General features: G+C 35.0%; 2 protein-coding genes across 7 annotated transcripts in view; one reads left to right on the top strand and one right to left on the bottom strand.

The window, feature by feature from the left end:
* LOC128992504 (pumilio homolog 2) overlaps positions 1-15,849 on the top strand; it is a 317,774-nt gene extending 301,925 nt beyond the window's left edge. For 3 of the 5 annotated variants that reach the window (XM_054416104.1, XM_054416107.1, XM_054416108.1), the window contains 11 exons: positions 2,316-2,511; positions 5,030-5,437; positions 6,121-6,207; positions 6,924-7,043; positions 7,473-7,690; positions 8,839-8,991; positions 9,524-9,703; positions 10,099-10,326; positions 10,915-11,077; positions 11,320-11,488; positions 11,593-15,849. In XM_054416104.1, coding sequence (XP_054272079.1) covers positions 2,316-2,511; positions 5,030-5,437; positions 6,121-6,207; positions 6,924-7,043; positions 7,473-7,690; positions 8,839-8,991; positions 9,524-9,703; positions 10,099-10,326; positions 10,915-11,077; positions 11,320-11,488; positions 11,593-11,833 — 2,163 coding nt within the window. In that variant the 3' untranslated portion in view covers positions 11,834-15,849. The remainder of the gene's footprint in view (positions 1-2,315; positions 2,512-5,029; positions 5,438-6,120; positions 6,208-6,923; positions 7,044-7,472; positions 7,691-8,838; positions 8,992-9,523; positions 9,704-10,098; positions 10,327-10,914; positions 11,078-11,319; positions 11,489-11,592) is intronic. The other 2 variants (XM_054416105.1, XM_054416106.1) reach the window with 2 other exon arrangements.
* A 671-nt stretch (positions 15,850-16,520) lies between these two features.
* LOC128992341 (peptide deformylase, mitochondrial-like) lies at positions 16,521-25,561 on the bottom strand. Of its 2 annotated transcripts, none has more exons than XM_054415879.1 (5): positions 25,406-25,561; positions 20,849-21,018; positions 19,403-19,573; positions 16,865-16,985; positions 16,521-16,778 (listed from the first exon to the last, which is right to left on the bottom strand). In XM_054415879.1, exons 2-5 carry the CDS (start codon positions 21,008-21,010, stop codon positions 16,567-16,569), a joined length of 666 nt encoding a protein of 221 aa, XP_054271854.1. In that variant the 5' UTR covers positions 21,011-21,018; positions 25,406-25,561; the 3' UTR covers positions 16,521-16,566. The 2 variants fall into 2 exon arrangements, with proteins under 2 accessions (XP_054271854.1, XP_054271855.1); XM_054415880.1 differs by lacking the exon at positions 25,406-25,561 and adding an exon at positions 23,618-23,735.
* Between the last annotated feature and the right edge of the window lie 587 nt (positions 25,562-26,148).

Below are 26,148 nucleotides of genomic sequence, written 5' to 3' on the forward strand. Positions count from 1 at the left end.
CGTGTCTCGCCTGCAGTCTTGACGGATTGACTCTGCTTCTTGTTGTTACGTTGATGTCACTCTGCTGCAGAAATAAACATGTTAATGACGTACATTTCTATGTAATGTGCTGTATAACGAATCATTGCAATGAGCCTTTAGGTAGCGTAAACTTTCGAGTAAAACATAGGCGCATTGTTGGAAGCGCCTTCATTTATAAACCCGCAATACCCGCATCACACGCATGTAGCTGAATTGCATCTCAAGAAGAATTCGCTTTTGTAAAGTCACTGCAATTTTGTCCTGTTGAGTAAAATGAAATCTGAAGTGATTACGTTAACGTACAATGTAAATCTTTACTAAACATCCCGACTGGATTATTTAAGAGGCGGGTTGAGCGAGTTTAAAACTTGTTTTAGAGTTTGTTAATGTTAATTGAAAGTTGGAGACTTTGCCATCAGTCCCGAGTGACATCTCGGTTGTAATCGAGTTGCCTCAGAGCCAGAAATTGTTTGTCTTCAGTTCCATCCTAAAACATCGTCAAATCTCAACGTAAATTTTACCTTGTAAATTTTTTTTGTCAACTCTTGTCCATGACGTTGATTGTTGATTGCTGTAAAATTATGCTTACTCTGTTTGCGTTACATTTACTAAATCATGCAACTTGTATTTTACGACGTTTAATTATATTAAGAAATGAAAATGTTTGTCTTATACTAAAAATGTTGTTCTCGAGAAGTTATTTTAATCCTTTTTTTAAGAAAATTTTCCTACACGCTTAATAAGTGTAAAAGTATACCAATGTCCCTATTTATCAGCTTCAATGTATAATAACCCAGTGCACAGTGCACACTGTAGGTAAATGTTTAATAGTTAGTTATGTAAGGGAGGGTGAAGTGCCACTTGGTATTCAAGCTCCCTTCACAGCCATCCTGAATGGTTCCTCTCACTCTTAGGGGAAGTTGGAAAGTAAATTGTGTACTCTCATTAAATCCAACTCCTTTTGTATTTAAAACAACCCACATTCTTGTTTGCATTTTAAGTGTAACTAGAATTGGAATCAGTATTTTCCATTTTAAGGTGTTGGTGTTAAACATAGCAATGTATTTTTATTAAAACTTTAGTTGGCATTTTCATAAGACTCATTTTAATAGGTGTGTTAATTTATTGTTCAATTTGTAACGCTCTAGCTAAGTTCTGTCAATTATAAGATTTTTTACTCGACTAAAAAAAAAACGTTTTCCAACTAAAAAACTGTGTTATACCTTGATTTGTTTTTATGGTTGTAATCTATCAATTGAAACTGTCTCCTGCTCTAGTGATTGTATAAGGTCAGTTAATTTCTCATTAGAGAGAAAGTTGCAATACCTGATAGGGAAAGAAATTGGAAGTATTGGTGGTATGAATAAACATGTGGTCAGTGAGCTGGCCGTGTTAGCATCTGGCTGTTAACTGAATTAGCATTAATGTGACAGAACTACTACAGCTTGCCACTACTCAACACCTTATATTACTTTGATGATACTAAAAACACGCACATATATAGGCTACATTTTATAATTCAGTCAAGTAAGTAAATAATAGCGTTGTTGTGCAAGCAAATTCCTATCCAGCTTTTACGTTCAATTTCGTGCACACTGTACATTTATATGTTTTAATGGAACTGGATTGATCATATTGACCATTACTGGACTGTATTAAAAGCTTATTGGATTTTATATTTCCATTCTCTTATCTCGTTTTCGCTTATCCCACCTTTGATTTTTTAAATTAGTGTTTTGTAAATTAATCGGTAAGTTGATCTAAAAGTAAACAAAAAATTAATTTACATAAAGTCAACAAAAACGAATATCCTTAAATATGAACAATAGGTGTTTAGTCTAGCAAGTAAGCAAATTTATAAAAGGCTACATTATCAATTAATGGAGTTAAAGTCTGACAGTTTCTTTTAGAGACCTAATTTAGATTCTTCTCGCAATTACCTTTGTACCTAGTTCTGTGTTGTGTCTTTGTGCATTAGGGGTGCTTTTCCAATCATGACTTTCAAATCAACCGAGTCTTGTCATGTCTTTTGACATGTAGAGTTCTTCTCAGCACGGCTCTTCAATAGTTTGACGTTGCTCTCAAACTTTACTGTGGATCCTTTATAGTTTTTTGTTTAAATAGACTTATTGGATGATTAGGGGTTCTTCTATAAAGCATTTAGTTTAACGCAAGAACTTATACATAAGAACTTTTGTTTGTATATTGATTACTTTTTTCATGTAAAATGAATCAAATTGTTTATTTATTATTTGAATGTTATAGAGATCTAATCAGTTTTGTTTCTGTTGCAGCAATTGTTCCGCAACCAGAACACCGCAGTCAACCCGGCGCAGCAGATCCAATTGTTGCAGCAGCAGCAGTACCAACACTTGGCCACTCAGCAGCAACAGCAGCTAGCAGGCCTGGCGCCGGCGCCTGGCGCTACCTTCGCCCCCGCGGCGCCTTACATCATCAACCCCCAGGAACCTCCTTATGTAATTGCTACAGGTGTGTACAACAGTCTTACACGGCCACCAAGCAGTTCAGGTCTTAGCATTACTGGAACATGATAATTATTGTCATGTCAACAACTGTTCTTGTGAAGACACTAAAGTAAATGTTGCCTATGGATTAATGCTCTTTGTGTATAATTATTTGTATTTAATGAGTTTGATTTTGACTTTTGTTTAGTGAAAATGTTAGTTAAAAGTAGTCAAAAAAGGGTTGGAATAAAGAAAAACAGGAGCGTCTTGAGGGTACTAATGTTTTTAGGCTCGCCATTTTGCAGTAAATGGCTTAGAGACATTTGGTCCTGTACAGTGAACCATGAATTTATTAAAGAAAGGTGTTCTTATTGTTTACATAATTTAAATAACTGATTCCTTAAGAACAATATTACTTAAAAACAAGCGTTACAATGAAGTATGATTAATTTTAATTTAAAATACACAAAATAGATCTATTGTCATCTGTTCAAGTTTAACAACTTTTCAATGTAATTTGCACAATTTTAGGCCTACCTTTTATTCAGCACATTCTCTTCAGTTTCAAAGAAGATCAGGCAAGAGACTGCAGGATTGTAGGTCATTAGTTTCCACAACCGGCTTAAGCCATAACATATTCTCTTTGTTCTACCTTATTCACCTTTATCCTCTTAAAATAATGCCGTACCTCTCTGCGTTTATTCAAAGGTTTATAAAATCCGTTTTCAAAATTTAACACATCATTGCTGTACATAGGACCTATGTGATGTAAATTTAATCTCATTCTTTGAATAATGTTGAATTTGTAGTTTTATTTCAGTTTAATTAGTAGTTTATATTGTGTTTGTCACATACATTAAAGAATACTTTTTTCACACAGAATTCTGTCAATGTAGGGTTTTTATTATAAGACATCTTGTTACATCACCATGTAAGACAGTCGGGTGTTGTGTGCGAGTCAGGACAAGTTATTGGACTTGACGTGTCCTCGTTGTTGAGCTTCACTGGCCACAGAGACAGGCAGTAATGTAGTCTTATTATGTCTACTGTCTACAAGGGTGTAACACACTGAATGAATTTTATATCTTCAAAGAGCACAGTATTCCAAATTTCCAAAGTACAGACTCTTGTTAAAAGTTAGAGTAGTTATGATGACGCCTTCAACCAAGTATGTTATGTTACTAAATACTCCCAGAGTAGTATCCACACTTAAAAGTGTTATCAAAATTGGTTGTGTGCTTTTTAAGGCATAGTTTGTGTTAGCTAGTTCCCTTTTTTCCTTCTGAGAAGGAAACTAATATATAAAGAAAGTTTAGTTGGCTCGTTTATCTTAAAATGTAATGAAAGAATCATGAAAGATGTAGTGTATAATAGTTGAAATTATGGAATTTGCAGTTTCTGTAATCGACCTAAATGCAATGTACAATCGATGAGTATAATTTTTAGAAACAAGAATCTTTTCTATTTTAATAGATATTTTGGCACCAATTTCACTTTACATTCTCTAGATTTTATAAATATTGATGTCCAATTTTAATCACCTACATCACATGATATTAAGAAATGTTCAAATAACTTAAGATACTTAGAACCCAATAGACTGGTTACGGGAGTTATTGTTCATAAACGTAGAAGTAGAAGGGAGAGCATGGGGCATAGCGTCACAGGAACCGCAGCACTCTGTGGTCGCTACAAGGTCATTTGTGGTCACTCGCTCTCGTTTTACGCTTTGATCTCAGTTCAACTGGAACCATAGCTTTTTATAACCTTTGTTATAAAATAATAATGGGATTTTCCAGTAACTTTTAGAAAGAATATTACAAAAATCAGGTTTTCCGCCAGTTCTGTAAATTCAAATGTGTAACTTGTCGGTGGTTTTTTTTTTTTTTTTTTTTGCCAAAACAATCTGTAGTATGCTGTTTTCTGCCATAGTGGGGAAAGTGTATTATAATTCCGTGACATGGCCATTAAGAGTCCTTGGAACTTAGCTGCTAACTCATAAAACAATTACAAAACCACAACAAAATGTCCTATCTCATAGGCGTCTAGATATTAAAAGTACTAGGTATTTGAAAAAAAATTTCTTGGATGGTAAATAATTCTTCAGTGTCTGTTTGACATTACCATTTATCTAATCTCGGGCAAATCCAATATGGTCTTTGGCCCTAAAGTATATTAATCCACTTTATTTTTTATATTTTTTATTGAATAATTAACTATTGGTTTCTAATTTTTGCTTCTGATTTAATTTGTTGTACACAAGGTGCTGTTTTTAACTTCATTTGTTTTTATGGCAATGTTAACAATCTGTAACTTAAAACAGCTTCAAATTAAAATTAGTGACTTTTGTAATTTCTTTGTCAGTAAACACCCTGTCAAATGAATTAATGAATAATCAAAACACAAACTGGAATATGAGAAATCTATTGGACTTAAATCTAAAAGTAATATCAGATGGAATCAGGTGGTATCACTATGTATAACTAGGTTTGTGATGTGTGATGTAAAACATAGGTTGTAGTGTGACGTGTGTTTGTTTGCAGGTCCCACAGTGATGCCCCAGTACTACAGTGTGCCGTGGGGTGTGTACCCAGCCAACATCATACAGCAGGGGACGACGACGCAGCAGAGACGTCCACTGACTCCGTCGTCTGCATCAGAAAACCCCTCCAACCTGCCGCAGGTGCAGCCTGGCCAGTACCAGGTGATACCCACCGCCTACTACGACCAGAACGGCAGCATGGTGATCCGCGGCATCAACACGGCGCCGCAGACGATGCGACTGGTGTCCCCAGCACCGGTGCTGGTCAACGCAGGTACGCCAGGCAGTTCCATGCGCCTGCTGGGCTCACAGACGCAGCAGATCACGACGCCTCCGTCTAGCATATACAGTGGAACCCAGCCCGCCTCCCTGTACAGCACACCTACTGCCAACGGCACCACCATCTCCGGTATGTTATGTAGAAATATGCAGAAATACCGGTATGTTATGTAGAAAGATATGTGATAACAGTTGAAGGTTCTTACAGCCTTTGTTGGATGCAGTAACAAAATACTGTTTGTGTGTTTGGTGAATTGTTCATTAACCAATTGAATATAGAATTTTGGTAAAATACTATTATACTAATATAATAATAACTATTATAATAAATGTGGATTGCTTGTAGACACTCCAAAAATATTTTCCACAAAGGAAAAACTTTTTGTCCCAGGATATAATAACCTGTCCATAGTAATCTAATCCAATATAAATTACTAAGATTTGATATGATTTGAAAACCTTCAAGGTTTTTAAAAAGATCACCACACAACTATGAACGTGAATGAGTTATTCTTTTATATAATGAAAATAAATCACAATATGTCACACATTTGTGTGTGAGATTCTAGCTTAGTTGTTGGTGTCTCAGTATATTGTGCGAGAGGGACAGGATCAGTGTTTGGCAAACCCATAAAAATTGTATGTGCTTGGAGTGGACCGCTTTCCCCTTCATTTGAGATTTCAAAACTAAGTTGCCAGTGGCTTATATACTAACAAATAATGATAACTAGCAGTAATGAGCTGTACTAATTACCAGTGAAGTGTTGCGTGAGAGTGTGTACGTGTACTAACAGTGTGCGTGCGTGTGTGTAGGACTGCCCCCACAGTCCGGGTCCGCAGCGCCCGGGTACTCGACTAACCTCGCTTCTCTCACTTCTAGCCTCTCGTCTCTGGGCGCAGGTTAGCACAGCTTGCATGTCTCTGTGCCCCGCCCAACTCCTTTTGACTGGACGTTGTTTTTGTTTTTAAAGCTCTTCAGAATAAAAATGTCTTGCATGAAATCAAGTTGTCACTAGGAGGCATTTGTTATTTTTTACCTGTTCTGTGTGTAGTGTTTGTCATTTTTATATTCCTATAAATTTAACAGCATTTGTTTGATTTGTTAATTGCTATGATTTTTTAATTTTTCCTTTTTTTTTTATTTGACTTGTTAACACCGGTTAGTCTTCTTACAAGAGTCCAAAATATTACTATTCCTGTGAAATAAGAAGTGATTGAATCAATTTTTAGTTCTCTATAATAATTTAACAGCGATAATTTTGTCTAGGGAGCTAATAATTATACCTAGGAATATTTTTTACTAATGGATCTTTAGCTAACTTTTACACTTGGTGTAAGGGTTGCTTTAAGGAAGTCTCGATAAAACATATTTCATGATATTTATATGTCATATATCACCATGTAAATATTATTCCCTCAAAGGTTTATATCCTTACAGCATTTATTCTACATTCTGCAATTCTAGGTAGTCTTAATCTAACCATTGGCCATCATGTGTTACAATTCTTCTTTTGTATTAAGAATCTTTTGTTTATTAATGGTGATTGTCTTGTTGGTTTTACATGTTAGCACATAGCATTGCAGGAGCTCAGTCTAAATTAAACTGTTTGTTTCAGGTCTAGGTCTAAGTACAGGCAGTACGGGACGAAGAGATTCTTTTGATCGCAATACCTCTGCCTTTTCTCCCTCACTTGAGTACGGTCGTCAGAAATGGCCTCAGAACTATGGCGCTCTGGGTGAGTGTTATTTTTGACGAGGGCTATAACCTCTGTTAGCAATATATTTTACCCAAGTGAAATTAAGTTAAAGCTGATATTAATTGTTTACATGATCTAAATGTTAGTGGTTATTAGAAGAAGTTGTAGTTTGTTTTTATTGTTACTGGCTTACTTGACATTTGCCTGTAAAAGCTAATCAAACATTTCTGTGAAGAAAGAAACAAATATGTATAAGTTGTCATGTTTCACAAAACTAGGCCTAATGTTTTTTTTTTTTTTTTTTTAAGGTAAAAAAAATATATAGTTGAATCTGAAAATCAACAAGTTTATGTTGAGATTTCACTTAGTAATGCAGCAGCACACACACAGCCACTGGTCAGCTGACAGTGTTTTTAGTTTTGGGGGTTCTATCACAGTTGTTCACACATTGTGTATTGTCTCTGACAGGTACAGTGACGGCATCACCGAGCCCGCTAGGTCTGGCGTCGGGCTCCGTCTCTCCTCCGCCAGCACTCGGTTCCTCAGCAGGGCTGCAGCTCGGTGCTCTCACCACATCGGCCAACCGCTCCCTACTGAGCGCCGCACCGGGCGCCGAGGCTATGACTAAGTTCCGCGCCTCCACCACCATGCTGGGCACCAACTCTCTGTTTGCCAAGCTGGGCACGGTAATGTATACCTTACCATAGTGATGTAGTTGCAGGACCAACCAATTTTAGCGAATTTCCCTATAGGGAAGTAGCTATTACCGTAGGTGGCACTGTAAGACCTAGACCCGGGACCGATTTACTTTTTCATTTTGATGTCCCCAGAGGCCAAAAACACCATTCGTTCAAATTTTTATATATGTATATATATATAGACTTATATATATATATACGTCCGTGAACGCGATAACTTGAGTAATTTTTGTCCGATTTTGATGAAATTTGGTTTAAAGGTGTAAAGCGGGATAAACTTGAATGAGTTCGCGAACCAGCACAATCGGACCATGGGAACGGGGCTTTACGGGGGGTTTTATGGGGTAAAAATTGGTTTTTCTCACTTTTGACCCTCAAAACACAAAATTTCCCTATTTCTCTTTAGACCTTTTTAAAGAGCTTAAAAAAACAAATAATTTAGTATATAAAAGTATTTTTGTTCGATTATTAGTAACGGAGAAAATTAAAAAAATTGTTAATTTAAAATTCCCATGTTATTCTTATGGAGAATATTGTCAAATGTTGTAGTTCGCTTGTTTATGGATATATTTTGATCAAACTTGGCAAATTTATTTATTTTGTACTAAGCTATCAATATTTTACTCAAAAACACACTTTATTAGTTTCCTTGTAACAGCAAACCTAGGTACTCGTTAAACCTAATGTTATTAAAATATATTTAACTGAAAATCAATTCAGACAAATGGATATTCGCTTAGTCGGCAGGTTTGCTGCGGCGGGGGTATTTAATTTAAATAGAACTTTGTTGAATGAGCCACTCACAGATTGGGCTTGTATCAAAATATTATTGTCTGCTTTATTAATTGGTACTATGATACTTTTTTTAACTTCAGCTATAGTTAGGATTTAAGGAAATTTAAAATTACTTTATAGCATTACATCTCTTCTTTTCATGAATCCGTGATTAAAATTGGTTCTTGAAACAATTTCTTCGTGGTTTGTTTGGGAATGTTTTTGGAAAGGAATATAAATTACTATTGATTTAAGCCTCTAATACTTTTCTAGAGGTAACACATTGGTGTCATAATTGAGTCGCAATGTGATTTGGTAGAGAAATGCATCCATATTAGACAGTTAATGTGTTAACGGCGCAGGTGCCCCGTTCACTGGGACAGACATCAACTTCGCCGCTGGAGGCCAAGCCTACGGGCCGTAGCAGACTGCTAGAGGACTTCCGTAACAACCGCTACCCCTCGCTGCAGCTGCGCGACCTCACAAACCACATCGTAGAGTTCTCTCAGGACCAGGTAGGATAATTGTCTTGTCAACATCAGTTCACCAACATGAAACGCACATGTAAAACAAGCTTCAGAGTAAGGTTGAGAAGTCAACTTGTACTATTCAAAATTCAAATGCTTTCAAATGTCTTCATCAAGTGATCCTTTTTATTAGTATACTATATATAATTTAGGATGTCTGGACGTAGTTTGACGTAGTCTTGACGAAGCCAGGTAACCCTTAATCATTTACCTTAAATTTAGTGACATAAAATTGGATATTCAAAGTCAGTGGTGGTTATTCAAATTCAGTGGTGGTACTCAAAGCTCTAGCTATTAAGGGGTATTGTGGAAGGAACAGAACTATCTGACAAGCCTTACAAGTCATAAGTGAATGAGGTTGTAAGTGTCTTTTACTTTTTAATGTGACTATCAATCATAAGTTAGCGTAAATAATGGAAGCAGTCAGTTCTTGCCTTGTCTGTATAGAACAATACTAGTAGTCATAACTATGAAGTTGCTATATGTGTTCCATTACATTACATTGGTTGTTTGTCCACAGCATGGATCGCGGTTCATCCAACAGAAGCTTGAGCGCGCCACTGTGCCGGAGAAGCAGCTTGTGTTTTCCGAGATCATCGCAGCTGCTTACAACTTGATGACTGATGTGTTTGGTAACTACGTCATCCAGAAATTTTTCGAGTTTGGTACTGCTGACCAGAAGACTACACTGGCACAGAAGGTAAATTTGACACTATATCGATAAATTGAATTCTTTTGATTTGTGCTCCAGGTCATTTTGTCTCTTTAATTTTAATCTTTAAATGTGATATTCAGGAAATAATTTAAAGGGTTATACAGTACATATAAAAGTGAAAAGTAGCTTAAAAGTTAATGTGCCACCATAAATTCAATTTCATATTTTTCAACAGTTGTTTTGTTGTTTCCTTGAGCAAGACTATTGCAGTTTGTTAGATTTTTTGTCAATGCAAGAAGCATGTGTTGTAGCAATTTCTTTTATCATTCTAACCAAGCTACAGATCTACTTCGTTCATTCATCTTTGCAGTCAAAAAAAATTTTGAATTTCATTATTTCTTTTCTTGACTTACGTATAAAATTGCCTGTACATTGTGTAGGTGAGAGGGCATGTGCTACCACTGGCACTGCAGATGTACGGCTGCCGAGTCATACAGAAGGCGCTGGAGTCCATCTCCGGCGAGCAGCAGGTGGAGATTGTACGAGAACTCGACGGACATGTGCTCAAATGTGTCAAGGACCAGAACGGAAACCATGTTGTGCAGAAGTGCATCGAGTGTGTAGACCCCCATGCACTCCAGTTCATCATCAATGCTTTCCAGGGACAGGTCAGTCGAGCTCTTGATTTACATTGTTTTTGCTTTGTATTTCTTGAATATTGAGAAAAACAAAGCTTGTTGAATATTGACGCAAAAAAAAAACACCATGAACTTTCATGACACCTGCCACAAAAGCCTGCAGTTTTGTGTTTTTTTTTTTTTTTTTTTCTTTTGGGAACCTGTGAAAGTTTCAATATTTTATATGATCTATCTATAAACTATAAAATATACTGTAGTAGAATTCTTAATATTAAAATTATATTAATATTAATATCAGAATATCAGACTGTTGGTTGTAGATAGTGTTTCACTAAATAAATACAGAGGGCTTTACAAAATGTATTTTTCAAAGCAATACTTTAAATAATAAAATTGTCTAGTGGGTAGTTTCACATAACCATAAACATTTTGCTAATTTGACTTACTTTCACCACTAACTTCATTCCCTTTGACTTACTTTTTCCAAATAAGTAGGGTTTAAGTTAAAAAAACACAATAGCTATAAAACTTGTTAAAGCAAGCAATAGATGAGTGGCAAGATCACACACTGTCCCTGTGTTATTGCTCACATTTGTTGTTTTACTGATGGTTGTGCAGGTGTTTGCTCTGTCCACTCACCCGTACGGCTGCCGTGTGATCCAACGTATCTTGGAGCATTGCACTCCGGAGCAAACTGCTCCAATCCTGGAGGAGCTACACCAGCACACTGATCAACTGATCCAGGACCAATATGGCAACTATGTCATCCAACATGTGCTAGGTAAGTATCAAAGATGAGTACAGTACAATATGTAGGTTTTGAAGGTTTCTTTTAAACAGATATGCTAAACAACAGAGGGGGGGGAGTTATTTTGTTGAATAGTCTGTTCAGTTTTAACAAACTTATAAGAGTAATATGTATGTGTTCAAGAAATTTTATTTGCTTAGATAATAGAATAAAATTATTTATATTGCATTCATTGATTGCATCATTATGGTAACCCGATTGTTTGTATTGTCTAGAACACGGAAAGCCAGAAGACAAATCTCTGCTGATCGGTGCTGTGAGAGGCAAGGTTCTTGCTCTCTCTCAACACAAGTTCGCTTCTAACGTCGTGGAGAAGTGTGTGACCCACGCCACTCGTGCCGAACGGGCCTTCCTCATAGAAGAAGTCTGCGGTTTTAATGACAAGTAAGTCTTGTTCTCTTTATATCAATATTTTACTGTTGATTATGTTCACACAGTTACTTGTAAGTGTTTTGTTCCTTAACTAACTGTTTGTGTGCTTGTTTCAGTGCTCTTCACGTAATGATGAAAGACCAGTACGCCAACTACGTCGTACAGAAGATGTTGGACGTGTGTGAGGCCTCTCAGCGTAAGGTGTTGATGCACAAGATCCGGCCTCACTTTGCGTCTCTTCGCAAGTACACCTACGGCAAACACATCATTGCTAAGCTGGAGAAGTTCTTCATGAAGTCTAATAACGTGGTACCTGACCTCGGACCCATCGGGCCGCCCACCAACGGCGTCCTCTAGAATGCTGCCACTTTCTTTCTCTTTTAAATTGGGGGTGTCATCATTGGTTGGCAGTTTGTGGCTAAAAGTTAGTTAGGTCTGTACATACTAGGTATATAGTTGTACAGCTGTCGAATCCGGGTGATTATTATTATTTCTTTTTTTTAGTTTGTAAAATATCCTTCATTATTTTATAAATAATTGGACCAATTGTTTTAACTGTAAAAACCGTTTGTAAAAATGTTGAACGTACAAATTGTAAACAAATCAGATTGTATATAATATTAATTAAACGAATTTTAATTGTTTTTACAGTGATTCCAACCTTTTATTGATGGGTAGGGTCGATATATAGAATCATAGGGCTTTAAAATAATCACTATAATCATTTGAAGTTATCATCAGTTTGAATGATCACAATAATTATATAATGTCATTGCGTCGGCGATACTAGCTCAACTTTTAGCAACAAATTTGCTAAATTCTGTTTTTAACTTTGCATGTATATTGTGGAAGATTTAGAAAATTTACTTTACAATTTTCACCGTCTTGAGCTTATTGTTGTATTCACTAGTTAACTTGGTTTTTATTCCGTCAAAAGCAAATTCTTTTCCAAATTTACTAAATTTGATATTTCAGGATCTAAAATCCGGACCAAAGATTCGGTTTTGGCACTGCAGCCCTTGCACTTTGCTCAAGTTGTATAGTTATAAATAGTCTGGCCCCTTTTATACTAGGCTAAGATAGTCTCATCATTCCGACTTCTGTATAAAGCTCCGGCTCTGTAAATAAAGGAACGCACGGATCTCTTCTCCTCTCTTGGCCCACCTCTCCCAAATATGTAAACTTGAACAAATTGTATTTTTTTGTAATTTACCATATAATTAAAACACCCCGTTCCTATAAAAATTTGTAAATATATATATTGTAAATTGGAAATAAAGACCGTTTTCGATCTAAGTTGTAGAATGTAAATCTGATGGGTTTTGTACAATGTAATATATATAGATTGTGTTAACTTATAAATATGTTGCGTTTAAGGAGATGGGTCGAGTTAGGATTTGTGCGTTCTGAGGTTTTAACAATTTGGAATTTAATTTTTCAAACCGTTGTGCGTCTAAATCGAGTTTTGAGTTACTTTCCTTAGCACATGGGTTTGAAAGTTTGGGTTCGGCTCGCAAGGTTCAGTCTTGTGTTCGGTTCGGTTCACAACGACAGCTGCTTCACCGAACCGGTCGGAAACCTAACGTTACTAAGACTGATGTAAAGGTTTTCTGCACTTCGTGTTGAATTGTCTATAATTTGCTTTTATCATTGAATGTTTGATTCGTGTTTAGGCTATCCGAGGTTAAGTGGTATATACATATATATATAATTATCGATATTATCTAAGATACTGTGTGTAAAAATAGTGTTATGAAATTTGCACATTTTTGTCTTATAATATGTAAAGTGTTGTGCACCTTATGTCTACTGGTTGTACATTTCAACATTTCTACGTTTTCATAGTCGGTAGTTCTGTTTCTACATAATGTAAAGCTTGATGTTTATTTTATTATAGTTATTAAAATAATCAATGGATTTGTTTATATTAGGGGAATTACTTATTCCGTGCATAAGTATAATTTGAGAACTAAGGTAAGGTTTTATTTCTTTGCTGTAGGCTTTTAGACAGATTATTTTAATTTCATCTGAACCGTGTGGTCGGTGCCTCTTATCCTGTTTATGGCACTTTTAAATTCTTGAAAAATCTTTATGATCTTAACTTTGGAAGACAAATTATCTTAGATCAATTGTTATATGTTAGGACTTATTCTATTATAATCGAGCATGGAAGTATTTTTATCGTCTTGTGTTTCATGTAGAGAATAGTTTCTCATATTAAAGCCCTAAAAACTGTGTGTGTATTTTCCATTTGAAATTTTAGTACATTGTGCACCCATTAACAGTGCAGTTTTATGATAATGGACTTGATTTTATCGATCATTGATAACTGATCTTTTTATAGCAAGTTGATACTTTTTACTATTGCATCGAGCTGCATCAAGGCCTGGTTTGCCATTATTGTTACACATTTTAATCATTTTATTCTGATCAATCGTTATTTGTTTCTAAGAGTCAAATTATTTGAAAGAAAATCGGTCTATGAACTGTATTATCAGAATCATTGAAGCACAACGATCACTTGAGCTGTTGGATCAGCCACAGAATGAAGCCTGAGAGAGAAGAGAAAGGTCTCCAGTCAGAGATGGCCCCCACTACTTATAATTATTGTACATATTGTATCATACTAGTGATAAATAAATAACAGAATTTAGCAAATCCGGTTGGCTGGAAAGATAGAGGAAACATCAATTTGATGGAATTGTTTGTTAATTTAAAACATTATTATCTAAATACTATGGAAGAATTACAAATTATATTTTCGCTGAGTAATATTAACTTTAGTTTATGGGAACTATAAAAATTTGTGTGGATAGAACACACTTTTAAACTGTTACAAGCTATATAGTTTTTGTGTTTCTATGTCATTGGTGGTTTTTAAATATTTTTGTAAGGAACTGGGTAGATCCTTATATATAGCTAACATCAACCTTTTTTTACATCATTAATTGATAGCCAAAATGTAATTCGGGTCATAAAAAATATTGTTTGGAATCGAACCAGTAAACCTCAAATTTGAAGGAGAAAATAATTACCAATTGACTACCCAGTTGATTAATTACGCTTATCCAAACATTATCATTTTTGTAGTTAAAAACAATAATAATTATGATTTGGAGTGATACGATTATCTTGAAGGGAAGCTGAGGTAAATCATAATTCCAATAATCATATGTTGCAATCATACATTTTCGTACTGTTTAAATTTGAATTACTCACATCAATCAAATTTTAATTGATTCCTTGCAAAACTTCAGGCAATTATTGATTTTATACTTTGTAACAATCCGTAAAACTGAATATTGCATTCAATTTGGTTTACGCAAATTTATTTACTGTCAAAATAAAAAAGTGTCTTAGGTTCATAATTTCCATGTTGTGGCCAGAGACCTAAAATCTTGTGCTTGTTTCCCTGATAACAATGTTTCCGATAGTTTGTCTGCAACTGGAGGCCTTTCCCAAGTATTAATTTTTTTTGCTCTCTATCGCTTCCTTAGATTAGTTTAATCATTATTAATGTTAATCCAGTTAATAGAATGTGTAATTATTGTATTCATCCACTGTATGTAGGAATATACTTTTAATGTTATGTACCATATTGTAAGTAGTTTGTTATATGTGCCTTGTTTTAAACAAAAAAATTCCCACATTTCTGTCAATTTGCAAACATTTATTTCCTTTCCGAAGTAATTTTAAGCCATTCTCTATTCCCCTACAGTTGAAGTATTTTTATTTTAAACATTGTACAGAAACTCTAGCACACTGCCAACAGGTTAAAACAAAATTCTTTCATTTCCTCGGTGCTGTGGGATTCCTCCAAGTTTCAGTTTACTCTTGTTGCAAATAAAGAAACTTGTGTAATACATAATTTTAGTTTTATTCATGAGTTTTCTTGATTTTTATCATATTTATATAATTCTTTTGTAGTTTGTAGTTGTTTTATACCAGAAATGGATCAGTTAGCAGCGTGGTTTAGAACAAAATCTACAAGTTAATTTCAGTTAGAAGTGTAGCTATTTTGTTTGCTTGGCCGAAATTCCTCACTTTAACCTATTCTAATGTTAGGTTATTTCAGTTGTTTAATTTTTTTACTATAAATCAAATTCGTGGACCTATAATCTCATCTTACTGTAAGTGTATTATCATAATATTAATTCATATTGTATGCCTAGATTTATTGTAGAAAGATAAAACACTAATTAACATAGATTTAACAGAAAATTGTAAAATTCGGTGCAAGAGTAGTCTTTTGCCACACAAAAACATATTACAAAATTGTATATGGTTGTACAAATGTAACAATTTTCATTGTGAGAAATATTTTGAAGTATTTCAAATAAAATGGAAAATACTTCCTTGTAATGAATTTAAAATTGATTCTTATTTAAATTTCCTCACCCATTGTTTTCTTATGCTTACTCAGCAAGAGAGCATAAAGATGTCACTTAATAGAGCAAATTTACAAATTAGTTTGGATTTTAAAATAATACTAGTGGCTGGTAGAGTCTTAAGTCCCTAAAAAGCTTAAATGTAAAACAAATTGTTGGAATAATTAGTAGGATTTTTAAAGAAACTCACTACCAAATGTTCTCTTTATCAAATGTTTCAACAGTTATACACACTTAAGGTGGATTTACATATAGCCCGCCGTGCCGTTTTAGTCTAATTTCATTCCTGATTTGGATTTGCCATTAACCATACATAGTACAGCATGTTCGTGAATTCCCCATAGCCTGCTGTGTCCATGACATGCTGCTGTTGTGCCTCGCTTGTGTAGCTGCGGCCCTGGTCAGACTTGCCACCCCAGTTAAAAGTCTAAAATGACGCCCATGAGGGGAGCCCAAGTTTACATGTGCCTAGGGGCCGCTGAGGTCATAATACACCACTGCTTTGACTCTGTCTCAGTTTACTTGGGCTAAGGGTAAAACAGTAACTTCAGCCCTAATAACAAAATATACTGTTAAACTCTCCAGACTTAGTTATAAGAATTTTCTACAGCCAACAAGGATTCTTATAATGGGATAAGGCAACAAAATAAACAACATCTCTTAATAGACCTATATTTCACACATAATGTAACTGTTACATAATTAACCTTTGGATAATATCTTATTAGGATAGTAAGACAGATGGACCTTGCCACCCGTCTGGTTCACTCTATTCCAGAAGGCACATATTAGTGTAGAGAGTTGCGCAGTGTCTAGGTATAACTTGCCATCCAGATGGTCCATCTCATGTTGAGCAATACGAGCCAGCCAACCCGACAACTCCTGTTGCCTGTCCCGCCCCTCCTCGTCCCATCCTAGAGGGAGAGATTACATGAGTACAGTTACTATAGTGTAGATATATTTCATTGATTTGATTGGTGACTAAGACTTCTCATCTCACCTGACAGCTGAACCCTCGTGTATCGAGCCACTTCAGCTGAGTAACCTCTCATACTTTCACACCCCTCAGGAAACGTAACCTTGGAGTAATCCAACACCTTCAAAGTGGGATTTATCCATACCTGGAATAAAAAATACACTATTAAACACCAATGAAACATATTTTAACAAAATATTTTATTCCTGCATACAAGATATCATAAAATCTTGGATAGACCAATACTTATAGGTGTGGAAACTGGTTCAGCAAAACAAAACCAATTTTCAACATGATGGACACAGATCTGAAATTGGGCTTGCAGATATTTATTTGGCTTTAGATGCTTGTAAGGCAGTTTCTTAGGCTTTTACGACTAAACTTGTCACAAAATCTGTCAGTAAAAAATAACACGTTATTATACAGTCAAGTCACTGACTATCGACATGTCAAGATGCCTATAAGAGCAAGACACAAGCTATTTTATCACGATGGTCATACTGCTGTAATAAAAAATATCTTCTTCCTACACTACTTGGCATATTTACACTTAAATTGTTAATTTGTACAAGACAATAACCATGTACATTATAGTAGTGTTAACAATGGCTATCTATTTCAGCCTGCCACACTAGTGATCACGCCAGGCTATTTTTTGTGAAATGTTGTCTAAAGTCACGATAAGCTACCGAAAATGGCAAAAAAATCCAAACTGTTTTAGAGAATAAATTTGTAGAGTTACAAGGTATTTTGTGTCCTATTCATTTTTTATCATGTGTGCAAGACCAAAACTTGTTCTTATAGTCAAGAAAAAGCTGTCTAAGCCATTAATAAAAACTGCACAAAACATCCACCATCCATATTTGGGTTAAACACTAGGTATGTTCTTATCTTACTGGTAATAGAATTGGCAATAGTAATAAAACCCTCCTATACTGAACCCTCCTCGTTTTCTTGAGGGATGGACTAAAGCTATACTTCAATCACAATATTTAGGCGGTTTTTTGGAAGAAATCTACCTATCCTAAGTAATAAGTAGGGACAAGATTCTTGTCATTCGCCTATTGGGTCTGATGATGATTGAAGTGTCCAATCGAAATTGATCACCACTTCCATCTTTTATGTTTATTTGGTAGTCTTGCGAGTAACAGTACAAGCGTAAATATATGTTTAAGTGTTATAAGACATTTCTTCTATTACTTTCCGTAAATCCTACCCCTTCCACTCTATCCTTACCTTTAAAATAATAGCTCAACAGCTGATTAAGCAGCATACATTAAGTAGAAAAAATTGGTGGGGAACTTCCTCTCAAACTGCCTAAATATTGTGAACCGAGTATTATTGAGCGGAGCGAGCGAAGCTCTTATACTACACTCCTCCTTTTGTTTTACAAATACTCCTCCTGACCGGCTGAAGCGATCTGCACAAAATTTAACACAGTCATAGTACCCAACCATGGGAAGGTATAAATCTGAAATGGTACAAATCGGACCATAGGACTTTTCCCTACATGAATGCAAACTTTTAGAAATTTAACATGGGCCTTATGGGTTAATTGGTCGCCATGACATTATTTGCGAGTAAACACTAAAAAGTAAACAAGAGCCTCGACATATTTTAGTCAACAAATCTACCACATTATAAATACAGTACAAAAGAAAAAATCGGATGAATACTAAAGAGCATATTATAGTCTATTGCATGTAATACGAATTGATTAACAATCAGTTCTATATTGAGTGATTAAAATCATGCTGTTTATATTTAATTGTATAATAGTTCTGTTCTTTTTAACAACAATGAATAGTCAACTAATTAGGCCTAAGCCTATGTTGCTTGGAGAAGGAGAAGATAAAACGAGGTCATTAAAAAAAAAACACTACAACATAATCAATTAATCATACCAACAAAAATCACACCGCCCTTGATTTGCAAGTAAATTTGTAAAAAATGTACTTGTAGCTAAAAATACAAAATCATTTTACAAAATGAAATCACAACCACTTGGTTTAAACGTAAGGTTTAAGACTTGGTTTCGGTTTAAGAAATGGTGTAACTTGGACAATAAAATAGTCGTATTGATAAATTTGATTGCACAAAAGGGAAATTTTGAAAGTGGTTGACGATGTTTTTCTTACTTTTAACTGCTAAAATAAAACTAGACTTCATTTATAGGCCTATACTTATTGACTACACTCCTGCTTTTGTTTTACAAATACTCCTCCTGAAAAGCTGAAGCGATCTGCACGAAATTTAGCACAGTCATAGTAACCAACCATATGTGAATTATCGTGTATTCGTACCATATTAATGTTTTCTGTGTTCGTGTCCGTGTTTTAAATGTGTTTTTGACGAGTTGCAAGCTTTGAAAATGTTGTCTTCGCAACAAAAAATGTGAGCTGTTGAGCAATATCATTTTTGGACTATTTGACTGAGGTACGGTATGTAAAAAACCTATTATTGTCTTAACAATATAGTCCAGGGGCCGAAAACATGAATTTTTAAATAATGTAGCCTACATAATCTATGTTAAAGACAATACCAATGAAAGTACAACCTTACAGTGTAAGGATACGGCTGCATCTGTTTGAGGTGGTATTCCTGACTTGTTCCATAGTAGTCACTCTCTGAGGGACAAGTGAACGCCATGACTCTCATGTTGATTCCTAGCTGAGGAGCAGACAGTCCCGCACACTTGTACCTCCTCACTGCCTTCCTCAGCTTGTGCAGCAGCTGAACACAATCAGAACATTGAACTGAGACTGTTACATATCTGTGAATTTGCCATTCACAGTTTATATTAGGTAATTTATTTGGTTTTGACCGATCTACAAACCTTATACAAGAGCGCTATCTACGTTACAAGATAAATTAAAATGCCATTGGCGTAGAAAAACACAAATCAATACAATCAACACAACAGATCAATACACTAAATAGCTTTTTGTCATACTGTAGCAAAAACAGCCGTTTTTAATGCATGCATTGCGGGTCTAAAGTAGCATTTTTACTCTCTGGGGAGTAAAAATCATTTTTAGTCTTTAGGGAGTAGAAATCAGCTGTTGTAAACAGTTGTAAATTTTGATTGTGGCAATCGTATCGATCTAAATTATTTATCGATTGATTTATTAGGTAAGGTTTTAGCCTATTGTTGTTGATTGCTCGACATTATAACACAATCGTAATAGACGAAATAATTAACAGTAGGTAACTTATTTGCATTAGCAGAATAGAAAATAAGCAAGAAGTTGTTTTAAGAGGTTATCTTTACATAAAAATTATTTCGTTTTCTAGCTTTGTTATTGGTAATTAATGATGCAATATAACAAAAAATATAGTTCACCACACGGGCAAAAGTGATTTTTTAACCCTCGCTCATTTTCCGACCTCAGCTTCGGCTTGATCGTAAAACTTGACCTCGGGTCAAAAAGAGTCACTTTAGGTTGAGTGATGAACTAATACTATTATTAACTTACACATTCCTTTATTTTTCATTATTGAACTGTTTGGTCCTCTTATATAATTTTTATTTAAGTATATTTTAAATTGCCTTTCATTTGCAGGGCACAAACATTTATATGTAATCAATAATTTCACCTACTTTCTCAGTACATAAAAATTATCATTATAGATTCAACTTCACTAGACCCCAGGGAAAGGAAACTGAATAGACTGAGTAGGGAAAGAAGACTGCCATATTTTTTGGGGGGCTGAAGCAGGCACGTGTGCAGGCAGCCTAATGATTCCCCACTGAGCGTGCATTGCTTCTAAACACGAAAAAAAGAAATGCCACAACAAAATGTCGATTGAATACTCGATTAAGGAAACATTCACCAAATTCTGCAAGTATCCTGATGTGGCGTGTTGTGTCATGTCTAGTGTAGTAACTTCTATTTGATAAGCCAGAGAGCATTCACTTTAGGTTTTATGCCCTTTCTTCTGTTTACTTTTCAGTGTAGTGTAGCCAAGCCATAGCTCAAAAAATCTTAAGTACCGTAGTTGACAAACCTCTTTGAACTCTTTGCTCTGTAGATCACCTTTCTCTACGGCTTTACATTTGTGTCTTAACACGGGATCTCCTAACTGTACAATGTGGTTGTAAGGTGGCTTTGGAATACTGCGGAAAGTAAGTTTAGTGAAAAAGTTTATGATTTTATTTGTCAACTCCATCCTTTAATCTGGAACAAACAAAATATTGATATAAACCATCAGAATAATTTATTTGTCATTGGACATTACAAAAATGAATTGACAATTGTCACGTATATAACATGGCTACAGTCAGGCTAGACATTACAGATCACATGTCTAATGTTCATTTATGAGGTGTCAGCCAGTGGCGTAACAGAAGGGCCTGCAATGCGGGGGGGGGGCCGGGAGGTGAGGGGGCCCGCGAACCGGTGAGCGGGAAATGGTGAGTATAGAGGCCCGTGAGACGAGTGGGGCCGAAAAATTGGAGTTTATTCTTATTTAAGTGTATTATCAATCATCCAATAATTGTATTGAACAATTAATAACATTGATGTTATTAATAATATGTTGTTATCAGTTATCGTTTAATTTTGGTAGACCTCTTCAGTGATAACGAACTAGGGTAACAAATTTAACGTGTTATAACGTGGGTCTTTGATTATTATGCAATCTTAGTTTCATCACTGAGAGATATCTTACTTCTTATTTCGTACACTGCTTATGTCGTCTGCAAACATTTTGTTACTTTGGAGCCTGGAGCCATGAACGATGGCTGGGGCTTTTAATATTGTATTAATTACATTTTAGTTTTGTCCTAATATTGATTGTATTTTGTTAAATACAATATACTGCTACTCTACTGACTGTGTTTATAAGTCCATATATCTTATTATGCCTCACAATTAACCAATAGACATTTTTTGTAAGATAAACGCTTGAAATCCATACAAAGATAAAATAAAAATATGCAATAAGCTATTTTAGCCTTTGATAAAAGTACGTCAATCTATTAAATTGACCAGCTTTAGTGTATGGGTTAATTAAAACCAAAGGTTTAACTAACCTAATAAATTAATACTGTAATACTATACTTTGAAATGGCGACCATACCAATGTAGATTTTAAGCCAAGAATTAATGGAGATGAGTTTAGGATGAGTGGCGTAGCCTTTTAGTTTTGAAAGGGACTAAGGCCGACATATTCCTTAGACACAGCTGTTAATTAATAGCCAATACAGCCAAAAGCAACTAAGGGGCCTAAGAGGGTTAATAAGGGAATTTGAACCACATTTTTGCCTTGTAATTAACAAATTAGTCTAATGATCAGGGTAATAAAAATGGATAACATGTGTGATAAATTAAATGTAAAATTTTTAACCTCCTTGACATAGGTAAACATTCTGATACATGGATGGAAATAAGGTTTTTTTTATTTGATTTCAAACTAACTTATTTACAAACACTGATATTGATATAGTAGGCTAATGATGTAGTGGTGTAACATTTTCATCAAAACACGACTGAAATACTTAACACACCCTTTTATGGAACATAACCTATCATTTAATACTTTAAATTAATATTTAATATTTTAATTTTTAATTTAATATTTTTTTATAATTTATTTACCACTCTTTTTTATTAATCTGTTTGATCATTGTATCGGTGGTCCAAAAATAACTCTGGGGGGAGGGGGAGGGCTTTAATTATGTTGTATCTGTGGTTTAAAAATAACTCATGAGACCCCCCAAAAACAACCCTGGGTGTGGGGTTGTGGTTTGGGGTCATGATGGCCCAAAAAATAAGTTTGCCGGGGGGCCAGTAAAAATTTGTTACGCCACTGGTGTCAGCTCTGTGGATTACCCAACAGTATGGAATGCCATTTAACAATTAAAATATTAAGATAAAAATTAACAATTGCAACAAACGTTGATGGACGATTAAAATATAAACAACAGTAGACCCTGCTAACAAAGAGATAGTAACATTTAAAACGTTGATAGACAATTGAAGGATTAACAAGAATTTAATTGTAAAGGTTTACAGTTTGATAGATAACAAACTGGTATCAATGTAAGTATTGTTAGGGATGTATAAATCAAAAATCTTTTCAAAGACGTCACAGACATCTCTCAAAGGGTCCTGTATAGAGGGTTCAAACAGTTCTGCAGAGAACCTTCCAATTTTTATCAGATAAAATTTTAATGCGATAAAAATAGGTATTGATTAATATATTTCATTCTATACTTATACATTTTGGTAGTGTTGCATGGCGTCCAAATGTCACAACGTCCAATGATATAAGTCAGTGTCACGACTTCCAATATAAACTATTTGACACAACGTCCAAATCTCATCATGTCCAAAAGTACAGTAACTACATGAAAGTTTTTCTACAAGCTTTGGACGTCATAGGATTGGTTGTCGTGCATTGGCACACTTTATACTCTTAAAATTAGCAGCAGCACTATGTCCAAAGCCGGTGCTAGTAGCACGACGTCCAGAGCTCCTGCATACGGAGCAAGGTTAGATTAGGTTGAGTTAGGTTAGGTTGAGTAATGATATCGTATGCACTATAGCCTAGTAGCATTTTTTTGTTTTTTGTTTTCACTGAAGTATACTTTTGTTTTATACCTAATTGAGAGATGACTGTATTGTTTTGTTCTTGTGTATTGTATTTGTCTTTTATTTGTGTTTATATTTTATGTAACGATGAATTTGACACCATTCTTGTATATACAATATATACTAATGAATAAAGATGTTTTGAATTGAATTGAATTGAATAGATGGTAACAGTACTCACAGTGTGCAGGTATTCTGGAGTCTGGACGTCATGGGACAGCGCTGATAGCTGTTCGACTATATAGTGCAACTGGTAACTTAGCGGCTTTTAAGAGTGTGAAGTGCTCTACGAAGACTAATCTCATGACGTCCAAAGTTTCTAGAAAGACTATATATTTATTGTAGTTACTGTACGTTTGGACATGGTGAGATTTGGAGTGCAACAGTCAGATTTTTTATGTTGGAAGATCGGGAAACAGCTCAAAAATGTTATTTTGGACATGACACTGAAATATTATATCATCGGGGTCGTGGAACTTAGAAGTCATGCAATGAATCCTTTTACGTGATGTGGGGGTGGTAAACAAACAAGTACTCCTACTTTTATCATAGGTAAAATTATAAAATTATTACCGTAATTAAGAACTGTACATTTCTAGCTCTTTGATCGGGTTGACCATTCTATCTTATTGGCAAAACTGATTGGCTATAAAGTTCCAGGATGGTTGGTGAGTCTGGTGGAATCTTATTTAAAAAATCGCCAACAATGCACCACAGTTTCTTTTGATGATGGTACGACAGAGAGAGAACATAGGTCGGAAACACGAGTGGTAACCTCAGGGGTTCCGCAGGGCTCAATTTTAGGACCTTTTCTGTATATAGTTTATGTAAATAGTTTTATTGTCATGGATAATGTTTTTGCATGTATGTATGCAGATGATACTTCTGGGCTGTGCTGGGCAAACAATATGGTAAATCTTAAAGCTTTATTAACCAATTTTTCTGAAGCTGCCAATGCTTATTTTTTGGAAGTAGGTTTAAAGGTAAACTTAAGTAAGACTGATCTTGTACATTTCTCAATTGGTCGCAATGTTCCGGCTTTTAGCATCTCAGGTGATAATATGACTCTGGATGGTAATGATTTTTGTAAATTTCTTGGAATATTTTTTGACAAACATTTTACATGGGATAAACACATCGACCATGTTGGTGCTAAAGTCTTGAGTGGTATTTCTTTGCTAAGAAGACTTTCAAACTATTTGGACTGTGAAACATTAAGGTCAGTCTATTTTGGAGTGGTGTATCCATATCTGGCTTATGGGCTTGTCCTGTGGGGAGGTTCTTTTCACACTTATACCAAAAGAATTTTTCTGTTACAAAAAAGAGCTGTACGTTTGGTAGCAAAAGTTAGCCCAAGGACTCATAGCAAAGACATTTTTGTGTCAAACAACATTATGACTTTGTACGCAATGTATGTATACCAGGTTATATGTTTGGTAAAATTTAACTTTAGTTCTGGTATTTTAATTTCTAATGTAGGACAAATGCATGACCATAACACTAGACAGTGTAATGATTTTTTCAGAGTGAGAAGACATTTCAAAAGGACAGAGAATAGCCCTTATGTCAAGGGAACAATTTTTTTCAATAAGTTACCAAACTGCATAAAGAAACTAGAAGGTAAAAACTTCAAAATGGAATTAAAAAAATGGCTTATTAATAAATGCCCAGACAGTCTTGAAATGATTTTTTAAGTTGAAGGTATGCCTATTGTGTAAGTAGATTGGTTTGTTTGCCTCAACAGGATTGTTTTATTGTAGAGTAGAAAGCATGGTTTTTGTTCTTTCTAACTTAAGTTTGAGTTTTATTGCATGGTTTGCACTGTATGATGCTACTTATTTTATAATCTAAGTATTTTGACGATTGCAATGCATGTTATATGATGTTAAAAGCAATAAAGACATTTCATTTCATTTCATTTCATTCATTTGACAATCCAGAGTTGCATGAGGTGTGCGTGCGTACTTACATTAAGAAGTCTCTCCAAAAAGGTTAATACGTCCAAGTCCAAGAAATTAAAATAACCTTAAAGACATTTAAACTTTCAGGGTTAGAATAGGCCAAGAATTCTCTCGACCACTTTATAATTTACTTCTTGTTTGTTTAATGTTTTCGTTTTGGCTAGTTGCAGATGCAGACAATAAAGCCAAAGCGAAATCAACACAACACAGCTGAGAGAGATAGCGTGTGTTCTCAAGTTTCTTACATGGTAAAGGCAGGCAGAACTTTGAGCTATGCGGTTCTAAATAACTATATTTTTATTTCTAAATAACATATTTTTACGGATCATATCAACCAAAACAGAACTCCTTCAACCACAAGAGCTGCTGCTAGCGGTAGTCTAAGTCTACCAGTACGAGACTGAGACTGGTTCAAAACTACCAATCAAGTTCGACATTCGACTCAAAAGTAGGACACGTCTCAGGTCGACTTCTTTCAAGACAGCGTGACTACACTGAAAAAGAATATCAACAATTTTACTTCCAATGATTGTTAAACATTTGTTTTCACACAGTATTTGGGATTTAATACAATGCTTAAAAAGCATTGAGCTAGGAATACAACTAGGTGGAATAACAGCTCTTTAACCAATAAAGATACCAAAATACATTAAATACAAAAATTGTAGCTAATTTGTGGGCTACAATGTGGTTTGTAATTAAACCCACCTTGTTATTTGAAATTTTTTAGATAACAGCTTTTGAAACTTCA

This window comes from Macrosteles quadrilineatus, unplaced genomic scaffold (genome assembly GCF_028750875.1).
Source record: "Macrosteles quadrilineatus isolate MER2022 unplaced genomic scaffold, UCM_ALF_1.0 Scaffold_4__1_contigs__length_99947679, whole genome shotgun sequence".
NCBI lineage: Eukaryota > Metazoa > Arthropoda > Insecta > Hemiptera > Cicadellidae > Macrosteles > Macrosteles quadrilineatus.

Coding starts and splice junctions, on each gene's coding strand:
- LOC128992341 (XM_054415879.1), bottom strand. CDS start 21,010: ATGGAGTTGACAAATAAAATCATAAACTTTTTCACTAAACTTACTTTC. Junction 19,574..20,848: donor AGAGCAAAGAGTTCAAAGAG/GTTTGTCAACTA, acceptor GATTGTGTTCAG/CTGCTGCACAAGCTGAGGAA. Junction 16,779..16,864: donor CACGAGGGTTCAGCTGTCAG/GTGAGATGAGAA, acceptor CTCTCCCTCTAG/GATGGGACGAGGAGGGGCGG.